The sequence below is a fragment of the Lissotriton helveticus genome (assembly GCF_964261635.1).
Source record: "Lissotriton helveticus chromosome 1_1 unlocalized genomic scaffold, aLisHel1.1 SUPER_1_unloc_12, whole genome shotgun sequence".
Taxonomy (NCBI): domain Eukaryota; kingdom Metazoa; phylum Chordata; class Amphibia; order Caudata; family Salamandridae; genus Lissotriton; species Lissotriton helveticus.
Genome location: NW_027611651.1, coordinates 2,052,900 through 2,068,366, shown reverse-complemented (window position 1 = coordinate 2,068,366; position 15,467 = coordinate 2,052,900). Strand labels below are relative to the sequence as shown.

At 44.3% G+C, this 15,467-nt stretch overlaps 1 protein-coding gene across 1 annotated transcript in view; it reads right to left on the bottom strand.

Annotated features, from left to right (window-relative positions):
• The window catches only part of LOC144805506 (uncharacterized), a 308,335-nt gene that overhangs the window by 128,960 nt on the left and 163,908 nt on the right, over window positions 1–15,467 (bottom strand). Inside the window, exon 5 of the mRNA XM_078672048.1 lies at window positions 10,113–10,834. Within this exon, the coding sequence (XP_078528174.1) occupies window positions 10,113–10,834 (722 nt within the window). The remainder of the gene's footprint in view (window positions 1–10,112; window positions 10,835–15,467) is intronic.

Genomic DNA, 15,467 nt, shown 5'->3' with positions numbered 1-15,467 from the left:
AATAAATTATGCTTATATTGGATTGGTGACTTTGTGAAGTGAGTGAATAACTGAACAGATAATGGCTTTCCCTTCACGCGTGGTTAAAGGCGCTGAAGCAGACGCGCTGATAACAGTTTTCACAAAGGAATGCATGCGCTCAGACACACGCCCTGTAGATTTGAATGAAAACAAACAAATGATCGTGGAGCGCTTGAATGATCGCAGTAAATTCAAGGTGGAGATTATGTTTATTCTAAATCCACAAGTAAATTAGTTTGAAGTAAACTGCACGCTGAAGTAAACAGTAATATATTCAAAATGCGCTGTTGACAGGAGTTGTTTTCAAACTTGAAAGCACGCGCTCGGACATACGTGCTGTAAACAAGATTTATTTGAAAACAAACAGGAATTCCTTACGCGCTGGGAAAGGCACAGTAAAGTCAAAGTAGCTTTGATAGAGCTCATTGTACGTTGGAGCATACATAAGAGGCCATAAATAGTAGAACTGCACAAGTAACAGCCCTTGTTGATTAAGAAACACGGGCACTTGCGCAGCCAATGCACTCTGAATACGTGACAGAGAAATGTCACAAGAATGCCACTATTAGCAGAAAATAAGTCCTTGAGCCGTCAGAAGTAACAAAGAGTTTACAGTACCTTCTTGAAGTAGAAAAAACAGGAAGTCCTTCTTTTTATCTTTTGAAATAAAAAAAATGTTCATCCCAAGCTTGTCGCCAAAATTGAAGTGTACTTTCTTCAATAAAGTTGTCCAGCAATCCACATAGACCAGGAGTCTTTAATCTTTGAGTAGATTTATTGTAGTTAACAGGATACACATCTATACAAGTAGAGGGCTCAAGGTGGTTGTTCCAACTGCCTGTGAAGCAATTCCAGTGCCTGGCCCAAACATTCTAACCAAATAATAAATGGAATACATTGACCAGTACAAAGTAACAATCCAATATTTTTATATAAAGAAAGTGCACTAAGAAATGATGTACAGACACCACAGGTCTTCGAAGGCTTTTGGCGAGTAAGGGAAGATCTGACGGTGGAGGATGGTCTCCTCATGCACAGTAGTAAGTTGGTTGCACCCCTTGCAGTAAGGAATAAGCTAGTAAAGACTGCTCACACCTCGCACATGGGCATTGCCATGACAAAGGAAAGAATCAAGTAAACATATTGGAGGCCTGCCATGGATGTACATGTAGAGAGGTTGGTACGTGAATGCGCTGAATGTGCGTGTTGTGACACAATATTGAAGTGCAGGATGCAACCCACGGTTATTAGGGAACAAGCTACTGCTCCGTGGTAGACATTTCTATAGATATTTTAGGACCTGTGAACTGGAAGACTCGGGATCGCTATTTGATCCTGTGTATTGATATGTTTTCCCATTGGCCTGATATCAAGGTGGTTAATTCCGTTGAGTCTGGAGAAGTGATTACGTTTATAGAAGAGTTATTTTTATAAGAGGGTTTCCAGTTAACACTGTTGTCAGACAATAGTGTTCAGTTCACGACCTTAGAGTTTCGGAGTTCCAGGGGGATCAAGCATAAGAAGGCATCCCTGTACCATCCACAAAGCATTGGTGTGGTGAAAAGGCTTGTCCAGTTTGTTAAAGAGACTCTGCAACAAGCTGTTGCCTGTGGTGAAAGTTGGGAGTTGACCATAAGGAAGAAGGTTACAGAGTAGAGGTTCACTTCTTATTCTTCCACTGGTGAAACTCCCTTTCATTTAGTTAAAGGAGAGGTCCCCAACATGGAGGCCACTCCTTTGTGGGAAATGGCCAAAAGAATCTTAGCAGAATCTTAGCAGATGAAAAGGTGTGTTTTAGAACTGGGGGTTTCTAGTTGGCAATGGCTTGCACCTTTGTCCAAATAGGGACCCTTGCTTCTAGTCAGAGGAAGGAGGCTACCCTCCTAAAATAACCCCTACTCAACCCTGTGGTAGCTTGGCACTAAATGAAATGAAATGAAATAACAGTATTTGTAAAGCGCACGGCCATCATAGAAGTGGTGTACTGGCGGTCCTCTGGAAGATTAAGTGAGTCACATGGTGCTGGGCTAACCTGCCGCCGGCGTCTGGGATCGAACCGTGAACCCCGTAGCCCGGAGTCAGGCACCCTGGCCGCTGTGCCACACCTCTTCCACAGCAGGAAGGTTTATCTCAGGCAGTGTGTAAAGCATTTGTGAACACATACAGTAATACATTGAAAACACTACAGATGGACACCACACAGGTTTTATAAAAATAAGTATTCTTTATTTTGGCTTAACATAAGACTCAAACAACAAAAATCCACAATACCCTAATCAGAAATAAGATAGTAGAAGTAGCTCACTAAACGCAGGGTTTAGCAACAGATAACCCCAACTGGAGTTATCACGACGTCAAGGTCAAAGAAATCCCAAAGTACTGCATCGACCGCGTGGTGAGCGACTTTAGGTGTGGAGTCAAAACAGACCCACAAAGAACAGTACCTTGGACAGCTCGCGGCATTGAGGAGATGCGGCGTCGTTGGTACTGTGCGGCGTCGGTTCATTGCTTCAAGGGAGGCGACGCGTCGGGTCCTCGATGTTTGCGCCAAACAGAGGAGGCGTTGGTTCCTTACCAGAAAGGAGGTGCCATCACGATGGTGCCGAAACCACGGTTCCGTACGATGTTGATGGATTCTTGACCACCCATGTCGAGGATCGGATCCACGATGATGTCAGCTTTGGAGTCGATGCGGCGCAGCAGCAGGCGTTGGGCCTTTGTCACAAAGTCGGAGCAGCGCTCAGGGGTTGTGGCAGCTTACGATGTCGCTTGCTGGTGTCGATGTGGCACTGTGGCCAGCGTCGGGTCTTCGTTGTAAGTCGGAGCAGCGCTCACAGCTTCGATGCAGATTACGGCGTCGGTGTTGCAATTTCCTTCTGTAGCAGCCAGAAAAGCAAGTTCCAAATGCAGGCAAGCAGAAGGGGTGAGGTCTTTGTATCCCTGAGACTTCAGACAGAAGGCAAGCTCAAATTCAAGCCCTTGGAGATTTTCTGCAAGAAGATGAAAGTTTCAATAAAAGTCTTTTCTCCTTTCCTTGGCAATAAAGAAACCACTGCAGGCCATCCCCAGCAAACAACACACTGGCGTAGGGGTAGTCGAAAACTCCTGCCGATTCTCTGGTTCTTCTCCTTGGCAAAAGGTTAATCTTGATTCCAAGAATTTATCTAAAGTTCTGGGGTCTGGGTTCCCCTTTTTATACACACAAATCCTTTGTCTCTGAAGAGTGTCTGTACCTCGTCCAAACCAGTTATGGGTGCATCCTGCCAGTGCACAACTTTTTCCTTTGTCAGTGTGAGCCAAGGTCATCAGACGCACCACAGGAGGTGGAGCCAGCATTGTGGAAGGCAGGCACAGCCCTATTCAGGCCCAGGAGCTACTCCTCCCACCACTCCCAATGCAGATAGGTCTATTCAGCCTTGTGCTGACTCACCCTGTCTCCTGGAGCCACACCAGCCCCTGTCACTCACAAACCAGACATGGAATACACAACCTAGCAGAGACAGGCTTGAATGGTTAAGCCTGAGACACACTTTACAAGCTGCTTCTGCGGGTGGCATAATCAGTGCTGCAAGCTCACCAGAAGCATTTGACCTACAAGCCCTGGGCACAGGCAGTACACTGTACTAGGGACTGACAAGCACATCAAATAAGCCAATCATGGTGTCACTAATCCATTACATCAATTTAACATAGAGAGCACTTGCACTGTGGCACTGAATAGCAGTGGCACAGTGCCCAAAGCATCTAACCAGCAGAAACATATCAAAAACAGAGGAGGCAACAGCGAAAAATGGAAGGGAGACTCACACCAATGGTACCAGGTATAACAGTGGACAGTATTGAGGACTGCAAAGAGAGAAAGAGGTGATAAAAAAGAAAGATGTGTATGATAAAACGAGGGCTGTGAAGACAACAATGGTCGACGTGGGAGACTGGGTCAAGATCAAGTCTCCCAGATCCAAATTCGGTTTTCCGTTTAAGGTTATCAAGGTTTTTAAAAATGCAATAAAGACAAGTGACCATAGAATCACCGCAACTGCTGGGCCTGATTCGGGCTCTGAGGTGGAAGAGCCTTTTGCACGAGAAAGGGGCTCTGGGCCACTTCACTTGAAATGTATTCCCTGACGTTTGCACAATTGTGTTTTTTAAAGTGAGCTCTTTCCCATTTGCCATGTACCCCAGTTTTCTCTTTGCCTATAAAATCGCTTTGTTGTGTTCTTCAAAGTTCGTAACTGCATTCTCTATTATGTTCTTTGTATCCTTTGCATTTATAATTAAGTTTCCTTTTATTTTATTTAAGTTTAGAATGTGTGAGGGGGAGAAGGTGTGACGTCCTGTGTCACGATACGCTATGTTATGCTATGTTATATGGGGATTTCTAGAGCGCAGGTACACCGGCAGGTTTCTTAGCACTGTGAGAGTGAATAGATAAGTGCAGTTGTGGGCCCGAGATATCTAGTTGTAGGCCGTAGTGAAGAGCCAGCTCTTTAGCTGTTTCTGAACCGCAGATAGTCTCTCTCAAGCCTGAGGTGAGCAGGTAAAGCATTCCAGATCATGGGACCCAGGAAAGGGAACCTAGTCCTGCCAACGCGTTTGCGACGGATTCTGGGCACTGTCAGGAGATTCTGGTGGGAGGACCTCAAAGTCACCTTAGGTAGATCTTGGGCCGGTGTCTTGAATAGCTTTGAAGAGTGTACAACCAGCTTTGAACAAGGCTCGTTGCTCCACTGGGAGCCAGTGGACGTCTTTAAGCAGGGGGCTAATATGCCATTTTCTGTCCTTAAGATAGATGATCCTCGCCACTTGATTTTGAATCATCTCCAATCGGTGTCTCGGGAATTGTGGGAGTCCAATGTAGAGGACATTCCCATAGTCAATTTTAGAAAGGATTAGGGCTATGGCGATTTGGGTGATGGCTTTCTTACTAAAGAAGTGTCTGATCTTGCACAGTTTGCACAATTGGACAAAGCATGGCGATGTCACTGAGCCAATTTGGGTGCTCACAGAGAGGTCGGCATCAATATGAACACCAAGACTTTTTATAGCAGATTTAGGGATGGGTGCCTCTCCTAGATCGAGGAACCAATAGGAGGGGGTCCAGTAGTCAGGTTTGCTGTGGAGAACGATGATCTCAGTTTTTTCTGAGTTCAGCTCTAGTTCTAGCTCTAGTTGATTTTCATTCATCCATGCTTTCACATAGAGCATAGACCTCTTGACAAAATCCTTAGATTCTACAGAGTTGTAAAGGGTGAAAATAAGCTGCATGTCATCTGCGTAGTTGAAGATTTTCACACCCATCTGACGTAGACCTGAAATCAGGGATCGTATATAGATATTAAATAAAATTGGCGAGAGGGAGGAACCCTGAGGAACGCCACAGTTCAGGTCTACCATTCTAGATTTGAAGGGTGAGAGCCACCCTGACTGTTTATAGGCTTCCAGAAATGAGCTGACCCAGGCAAGGGCAGAGCCCTCGAGACCTGCTGCGGCAATGCGCTCCAACAAGATTTTGTGGTTCACTGTGTCAAATGCCGCAGACAGGTCAAGGAGGATCAGAGCCTGAGTATGGCCCATTTTGACCTGTCCCTTGAGGTCATCCAGTACTGATAGAATCACTGCTTCAGTGGAGTGTGCGGGATGAAAACCTGCCTGATGGTTATCCAAGAATTTAGTGGTTTCCAGAAAAGAGCTGAGGCAAGTAGCCACATGGGTCATCTGCACTTTCGCGGGGAAAGGGAGGAGAGCGATGGGTCTGTAGTTCTCCAATTTATTGGGGTCCATGCCTTCCTTTTTTCTGAAGTGTAACGACCACGGCTTCTTTAAAAGTAAATGGAACAATGCCAAGGGACAGTGAATGGTTCAGTAATTTAAGAAAGATTTCGGGGAAGGACCGATAGATTGCTTTGGAGACATAGATGGGGCAATCCTCCGTAGGGGAGCCTGATTTGATCTTAGCGACAAGGTCAAGGAAACATTTCTTGTCCATTAAGGGAAGGGAGTTGAGAACACAAGGATTGGAAGCCTCCCTGTTGTTTCGGGGGTCACAGGTAGTGGGAGCATTGGAATTTTGAAATTTTCTTTATTTTGTCTAAGAAAAAGGAGTTCAGATCATCGCGAAGTACCTGACTAGGCTCAAAAAAAGGAGTGACACGGCTGGGGTTAGAGAGTTCTTTTACGATTTTGAAGATTTCTTTCGAGCCATTGTCGGAGTCGAGTACCCTGTTCGTAAAGAAGGCTGTCTTGGCCTCCAGTATAGCCACCTTATACTGATGAAGAATGGTGATGTAATCAAGTTTATCTTTGTAGGTTTTTCTCTACTTTCGCTCAGCTTGGCGTACTTGGAGTTTAATGTTTTTAGATCCTTGTTAAACCCTTTGGCGTCTTCATGCTGCCTAGGGAGGTAGGTTTTGGTCTGTATAGGTGCATGGAGATCGAAGGCCTTCTTTTGATAATCGTTAATCTTACTCTCCCAGTTATCAGGATTGCCTTCTGGTACCGGCTGCTCCGTAAACAGAGTTTCTAATAGTTTATCCAGCTCAACCCGATTCCAGTTTCTATAAGTGCTTTTTGAGAGTGAGGGATTAGAGTTCAGTGGGGGAGGGGGCAAGCAGAATAAAATTGATGATATAGTGATTAGACCAAGCGCAGGGTAGTACTGCCAGGTTAGTCATGTTAACATTGATTGACCACACTTGATCAAGGGTGTGGCCCTTAATGTGCGTAGGGGTATCAATGTGTTGAGTAAGGTTTAGACAGGCAAGGGACTCAGAAAGCTCTCTGGAAGATTTTTCCTCATCAGTCTCATTGGCCTAGTAGTTCAGGTCACCTATAGTCATTACTTTGTCATAGTCAGAGATCAAAGATGCAATGTGATTAGCAAGGGTCTTGGGGAAGTCAGGCATTGTTGCGGGGGTCTGTATAATATCAGAAAAATAAGCGTGCTACTGTATAAAGTAAGTTTAATTACAAGAGAATCTACTGATGCAATTACCAGGTGAGACAGGGCAGAGGCAGGAAGTTCTTTTTTTTTTAAATTGCAGCCACTCCTCCCCCTCTCTTCCCTAGTGGCCTGTCTGTGCGTAGGATATAGTAATTGTCGGGGAGGGCTGCCAGGATGTCCCAAAGGGCTGTAGCTTTTGCTGTAAATGATCCTCAATCGTATAAAGTTTCTTGGGTGCCATATGTAGGAGACTGGCTATAGAATAGATGTATTTTTTGGCAGGGTGGCGTGCCCCGTGTCTCGTAATGGCGTGGACGGGCGCAGATGGGCTTGCCTTTGGGGAGCCCGCTGCGCGCGTCCGCTGCACGTCCGCCCCTGCTTTGACTAATACACCATCCCGCTGGCCCGCATCCGGACAGGCAGAGATCTCAGTTTCTTTTGAAGCATGCAGAAAAGATGCCCGCTGTCGATTACTTTTGCCCTAGCCATGGATCTGTTCGCTGTCCTGTTTCGTTCACAGGACCCAGCAATCTGTATACCGAGCGAGCCAAATTGAGAGGACATATCACTGTATGCTGATGATGCATTTGTGTACCTCAGGATCGTGCATTCGTATCTACCACAGGTGATGGATGTTCTAGACGATTTTGGTAGGGCTTCTAGATTAAGGCTAAATTGGACCAAATCCAGCTTAAATCCCATGCGCAAACTCACAACTTACAACAGGAAGTGCTGCCCCAATTAGCACTGGGGTGGCACCCTGACATCTTCAGGTATTTAGGGGTGAACTTACCACACCGACAAAGAACATATACAGGGCAATTTAGGTGATGTCCAATGTTTGCAGCTCCCTGTCATTTTGGGGCTCCCTGCCACTATCGACCCATGGGTAGAGTGGAAGTTGCAAAAATGATGTTAATACATTTATACTGCTTCTCGACCCCCCCCCCCTCCAGTTTACCCGCCCCGGCGCTTCTTCAGGAAATTGGACTCTGTTTCTGTTCTTATGGACCTAATCTGGGGAGCGGGCCACAAGAGAGTCGCGCTTCGCAAACTATACTCTACCTTGAAACGGGATGGGGGATGTACATTTAAAAGAATAATAAAGAACTACAAACTACTGTGTGACTTGGAAAACGATTATTTCTCAATACAGCCCTTGTTTGTGATATCGTTACAGTTCTCATATTATCATCCGCAGTAGAAGAAATGTGAGCCTGGGGTGTCTGATCACAGAAACTCATTTACATACAAAGGGGGGGTGAAAGCCTGTTCACAAAGCGCAACACAACTTGTTTATGTAAAGGTTTGTACATTGCACAGGGATTGTGATTCAGGTAACAGTCTGAGTGTTGTATGGCAGCAGTGAGCAGTCTTAGTTGCTGAGATATGAATCTCTGACGGGTGCATCTTTAGCTCTTTCAACTGTTTCAGACTGAGAGGGTGGCAGTCTCAAATTCTTGGGGCACAGATACCAACAGCTTCCCTCGTAATCTTGGCTTTTTGCATCTACAGGTGGCACAGATGCCACCTAAGAGAGTATCTTAGTGTGCTTTCTGGAGTCAGCCTGCTTTGATTTTCCCAAACTTTGGTCAGCAAAGGTAAATGTGTCTTCTACTCAAGGGTTCTTAGCTCGCTTTTGGTAACGTGGCCTGAGCAGTATGGCCTAAGGCGCACTCGAAGGTAAAGAAAAACAGTGGAAGTCACAAATTTCAATACAGTTTATTAAAAATAGACAAGGAACTTTAAGATTCAAACCAAGTTTAGATCAAAAGAATATTTAATACTTATTCAGAAGCAAAATCTAAAGGAGGGCTGTGATTTAAGCATTACTAATTAGCAAAACCACTGTCAAAACCAAACAAAAAGGTAAATGAATAAAAAAAAAGCAGATCCACTGAATCAATCAGGAAGTCACCTACAAAATTGTAGCTGACTTCGGTAGCTATGCTCAAGAGGACAAAGATACGTTTAGTCTCTGGTGATGATTAACACTGGAATTTGAAGCAAGGTTTTTGGCTGAATGAGTCTCAGAAGGTGACGAGCTGCACAGAAGTGGCTTGAAGTGCAAAATTCCCACAGAGTAGAGTTGGGCTATCAAGTTGAACCTGAATCCAGGGCCATCAACATGCGGGAAACTTCAAGCAGTTACAACAGCTGCACATTCTTCGGTGCTTCCAAGTTATGGAGATGGTTCAAGGTTGATGATAAGAGCCAAAGCATGGAACGTGGCAGGCCTGAGGCATGGTTAAGGGGATAGCAGGTTCCATTTGAAACAAAAAGAAGATGGAAAGAGGCCACTCGTATGCATCTTTGTAATACGAGGCCATGTCCCATTGGAACAGAAGTCATTAGGACTATTTAGGGTGGAGCCAAGAATGGTTTGCATATGGCTGGCCTCGTCTGTAGTTACACAGGACTAGAGAATGATGTGGTGGGATGTTGCAGCGATTAGCTACCATTCCATCCATCACCTTTAGTTTTTCTCAATGATGAGCCCTACGTGGTACAGATAGGAACAGATGTTGGTCCCATAGAGACCTACGACAAAGGGACTCCTGCTGCAGCCCCCTGGTGAAGCTCATTAAGGATGGAAACAATTTGAAGTTACATGCATTCCAGACCCTTGGGGGCGTGGCCTCAAAGTTCAGGATCAAATGGACTTTGTGGGTCAGTCATGGCTTATAAACACTCAGCAAGCACAACACGCTGAATGGAATGAGGCCACAAATAGTTACAAAAGAATGAGGTTAATTCAAGCATTTCCATCCCACACTGTGAGCTTTTCTCAGTAGACGGTTTGTTGGACAAACAACGGATCGATGTCTTTGTGGCTGCTTCATGCAAAGGTTTTGTGATGCTGAAAGCTCCTCCTCAGGGTTCACAGTGAGCACCTTTTATTCTCCCACATTGTCTCTCTTATGTAAAAAGGTTACATTTACAACTAACGTTTTTGTCACATTGAGAGCACAGATCATTTTCTTTCTCATTGTGGGTTCTCTCTTGTTGAATGAAACTGAATCTCCAGTAGACGCTTCCCTGGCATTTATAACAATGACGAGATTTTTTCCAGGTAAGTTCTCGCAGGTTGAGTGAGACCAGATTTCCGGCTGAAACTTTTACAGCATTCAGAGAGCTAAGAAGGTCTTACCCCAGTGTGAGTTCTCTCATGTCTAGTGAGAGCCTGTTTCAGTCTGAAGCTTTTCTGGCATTCAGAGCACTGATATGGATTATGCCCAGTGTGGGTTCGTTGATGTACAGTAAGGTTGTATTTCTGATTGAAGCTTTTACAGCATTCAGAGCACTGAAAAGGTTTCTGTCCAGTGTGGGTCCTTTCATGTGCAGTAAGGCTGGATTTATGACTGAAGCTTTTCTGGCATTCAGAGCACTGATAAGGTTTTTGCCCAGTGTGAGTTCTCTCATGGCGAGTGAGAATTATTTTCCGACTGAAGCTTTTCTGGCATTCAGAGCACTGATAGGGTTTGAGCCCAGTATGGATTCTCTCATGTAGAGTTAAACCGGATTTGTGATAGAAAGCTTTTTGGCATTCAGAACACTGATACGGTTTCTGCCCAGTGTGGGTTTTTTCATGTGCAGTAAGCCTGTATTTTTGACTGAAGCTTTTACAGCATTCAGAGCATTGATAAGGTTTTTGACCAGTGTGGGTTCTTTCATGTGCAGTAAGTCTGGATTTATGACTGAAGCTTTTCCAGCATTCAGAGCACTGATACGGTTTTTGCCCAGTATGGGTTCTTTCATGTGAAGTGAGATTGGATTTGCTACTGAAGCTTTTACAGCATTCAGAGCACTGATACGGTTTCTGCCCAGTGTGGGTTCGTTCATGTACCGTAAGGTTGGATTTACAAGTGAAGCCTTTCTGGCATTCTGGACACTGATAGGGCTTTCGTCCAGTGCTAGTTTTCTCATGTTTAGTGAGGTGGGATTGATGGCTAAAGCTGTTCTCACATTCATTGCTCTCATTCGAGTTCTTTGTTTCTCCAAGTTGGGTTTGTTCCTGGATACATGCCATCTTAAGACTGAATCTGATTTCTGATCATGTACTTGTTTGTTACAACTCAGCATTAACTTCTAAAATAAATTTCAGATGCTCTTCTTAACATATGTATTTAACTAATTATAGTTTTTTCCTGGAGATCATTTTCCTACCTTTAAAGGCACCGATCTAACTTGTCTTATAAACTTTCACTGAGGAGCCCCTTGTATTTACTAAGATGCTCCTCATGGATTCATATTCTCCAAGTTATGCCCGGGTGAATTCTGTCTAGTTTAATTAGTCTCATTTAGGTATTCTAGTTTATCACATTTGATTTAGGAGTTTTAAAGGCACTTATAAGGTCTTTGGGCTTTAGTGTTTGCCTGTTAAGTATGTTTGTTCATTCAAGTAATGGCAGGTAATTAGGGCATGCCAGGGTGGTTTATGAATTATCAATAGTGTAACACTGGCCCCTTTTATACTTTCTGTAGCAGTATATGCTGTTTTTGCTCAGTGGCTAAGACAAGTACATGATCCACTTTGGAAGGTTCAGGCCACTTGGAAACTACTCGGATCAACCGAAGAGACAGTTGGTGGGCGAAAATCTTCCTATATTGGAAATGATAATCCGGCATCTTTGCCGAAACAACATCTAATAAAGAGCAGTTACAATTTGTTTCTTTTAAACAATCTTTTCTCTCCTCTGAATCACAGGAGACGGAGTCAAAAGCTTGCACTTGTAAATCGGGGATATTAGTCTTTTTGACGGTTCTGTCACATCACAACACATCTACGGATGCTGATCTGTTGGGGAGGGTTTAAGTCTCCAATGCAGTTCTCATAAACCATCAAACAGAATTTGCAACACGAGTTTTCTCAAGTGCTCTGTGTGGGTATCAGTTGTGGCGAATGTTCTCCTTAATCTCAGTTACTGACACTTGATAAACATTTATGATAATTTTGCTTTAGGGAGTTGACAACTTTCACATTCACCAGTTTCTTCCGCTCCAACATCCTCACCATTCCTGGCACATAGAATGTGTTTCTTCTCTAGAGCTCGAGAATGTTTTAACTTTCCTTGAAATAATCTTTTTCGTTGTGTTTCACTAAATTTAAACCTTCTTTTTTCTGTTCATGCTTCTGTCACCTGTAGAAATGGAGTCAAAAATTGTAAATGAACACAAAGACAAAATATTTGTGACTTTATACTTTGCACAAAGAAAGCATTAACAAAAATAAGACAGGAAATCAGTTTGAGTTGCATTTCTGATAGTGGTGAAACAGTGTTGATCGGGAGCTTGTGATCACTGGAAATCAAGGATGTGAGAGCAAAAGAAGTAAATATTTAAGAAAGAAACACAGATTCTCAGAAGCAGCCACACTATCAAATTGCAATTTCTGTGGCAACGGCTGGGAACATAGTGAGATATTTGTAATTCTTGTAATAAATTACTAGATGTTATTTACTCCCCTGCCCACCTAGACTGTTAATCTATTCCTTTTTCGAGTGTTCTAGGAAGGGACATGTTATTGAATAGCACAACAGTAAAGGAAACCAAAAAGGGTCAAAAAAAGAAAAACACAAAACAATTGGGTAATTTTGCGTTCTGTGGAGAACACGGAATTGCCAAAATTTCTGCGATTCGACGGTTTCGAGGAATTTTTTGCTTGCTCGCGCTTTCAAAATGCTTGTTTGCGAGATATTTCTCCCCAAGCACGCAAACAGCATTCGCGAACAGGAAAAAAGCAACGTGAACGGGCGGAACAAGCAATTCCGTGTGTTCGCTGAACGTTTGTGCGCTCGCGGAGATTTTTTACCATTTCGACAACCTTTGCGTAGCGCAACTACTCAAATTGAGCCCACCCCTACTCTTCAGCAGATGCTTGTGAACCCATAAGTTACTTCTAAATACAGTGCCCCCAAGGTCAGCACCAGGAGCAGTTCCACCGGTCGCACCACCCTATAGCAAGCCCTGTGTGCATGTGTGTCCACGCACATGTACTGTGTCTTTTGCTTGTAGTAGACAGGACAAAAAAGGGCAGGATGGGAGGATGCAAAGAGATGGAAGTCAGATCCAGAGAGAAAATACGCAGAAAGAACAGACAGAGGGAGGATGGTATCATGTGGTCTGGAAGAGGAGACAAATATGCCAATTGTTAAGGAACTGCTAGGCAAAACTGACCTAAAAAGAATTGGACCTGCACTACACTCCCAACATGTACCAGGAGGAATGTGGATCCATCAGGTGATTATCAGAAGTTTGATAACAACAAGAATAGTCCACAGAAGGAGTCAAATGTTGAAGTGTAGAGACAAAAAAAACAGAGATCAAGAAAGGGAATAGAGAAAGAAGAAGCAGGGGAAAAGGAAACGTAGAGTTATAGGAATCCTTACCTGACAGTTATACTTTATTTTGTTCTTCCGAGGGTGGCAGCCACGCTGCACTGCCTGGTCATCCCAGAATATCTTGAAAGGAAGTAAAGAAATGGTTTTGTGTCAGACAACAATCACACTTCATCACATTTTACCAATAACCGTCCTGAAGTTACAAAACACAAGAATCTCTTGTTCTATGGAGGCCATTGTGAAGCAACTCTGGTTATGAATAAATATTTTTTTTTGGGGTTCAAGAACCAAGATCCTTTGCTGGAAAAGGTCCTTGTGAATATAGAGTGAACCCACAGTCTCAGAGAACAAACCCTAACAACCCAGTCCACTTCTTCATAACCCCCATCTTTCCATTTACAGACCATGAAACTTGCAAATCAAAACAATCTGATTTGCAAAGGTACCTTAATGCCCTTGTACATAATTCTGCCCACCGTTTATTGATTTTATTTTATTTCGTGTATTTTGATATATTGCACAGAATCCCCAACGGGGTGTCCCGGCGCTCCTGTGTGGTCTTATGCTGGCTAAGGTATTATTTAGAAAAGAAATGGTCAACAGAACAGGTGAGTTTTTAGGGCTCTCCGGAAGGGTTGTTCTTCCTGAATCAACCGGATGGAATTTGGTAACTTGTTCCCGAGGGCAGAGGTAAACACTTGGAAAGTTTTTCCGCCTGAGCGAGTTTTCCTAAATCTGGGAATAGCGATGAGATTTTTTTGAAGAAGAACGAAGAGTCCTAGTGTTGTTGTAAGGGATCAGACAGGTGGAAAGATAGGCAGAACCCTTGCCTCTCAATGCACGGTGAGCCAGTACCAGTGCCTTGAATTCTGCCCTTTTTTGTATCGGTAGCCAATGAAGTCTACGACGGTGGGGCGAGATGTGCTCACGTAAGGGAATACCACGAACCAGTCGCACTGCAGCATTCTGGACTGTCTCGAGGCGATGACAGAGACCCGCAGACAGGCCAGTATACAAGCCATTGGCGTAGTCCAGGTGCGAGGTAATCAACGCCTGGACTACAATCTTCCTGGTGTTACTGGGCAAGAAATTGATAAACTTTTTTACCATTCCGATCTTGGCGAAGCATGCAGCGGAGACTGTGTGGCCATGATGATGTAGTGTGAGGTTGGAGTCCCATCTTACCCCTAAATTTTTCACAGAGTCTTTGGGCAGAGGTGGAGCACTCAAATCAAGAGGCCACCAGATGTTAGGGTCAAGTGGAGACGGCTGGTGAAAGAAAAGTACCTCAGTTTTTCCTGCGTTTAGCCTTAAAAAATTATTGTCCATCCACTGGGAGTTTTTAGGGGATCAAAGGTTGTTGGGGTAATGCTGTTGAATGAAAACAAAAGTTGAATATCATCGGCGTAAGAGGTGGCCTTTATTCCAGTTTGGGCGATGATATCAAAGAGGGGTGAAAAATAAACATTAAATAGGAGGGGACTCAGCGAGGAGCCTTGGGGGACTCCCCACCGAAGAGGGCGGCTATCTGAGGTGTATGGGGGAGTGAACACTGCCTGCGTACGGTTGGACAAAAAAGATGCAATCCATTTTAAGGCCGTACCCTGGATACCTTTGGATTGGATACCTTTGGATTGGAGGCGGTCTAGGAGGAGGGGGTGGGAGACGGTGTCGAATGCTGCTGACAAGTCCAGCAGCACCAACACCGCTCTTGATCCCTCATCCATCCTCCAGCGTACTGCATCTGCCATCTCGATTAGTGCTGACTCAGTGCTATACCCTGGCCTGAAGCCGTGCTGGGAGTCATGGTAAGCACCTGATGTTTCTAAAAAACCCGCTAGTTGTTGCTGAGCAAGTCTTTCGAGCACTTTAGCGGGAGCTGGTAAAAGAGAAATTGGCCTATAGTTGGAGGGTTCACTCGGGTCGGCGTTGGCTTTCTTGATTATGGGGACTAATCGCGCATGCTTCCAGGAATCTGGAAATACTCCCATCTGTAGCGAGTCATTCCAAATCCCGTTCAGGGTATGGTTGAGAATGGGTGCTAGGGACTTGTATTGCTTGGCAGGCCAAGGGTCAAGAGGAGAACCGGATTTACTTTTAAGGAGTTCCATAAGAGATTGATCCAAAGCAATCTTTATAAAGTTGGAGAACGTACACTCAGGTCC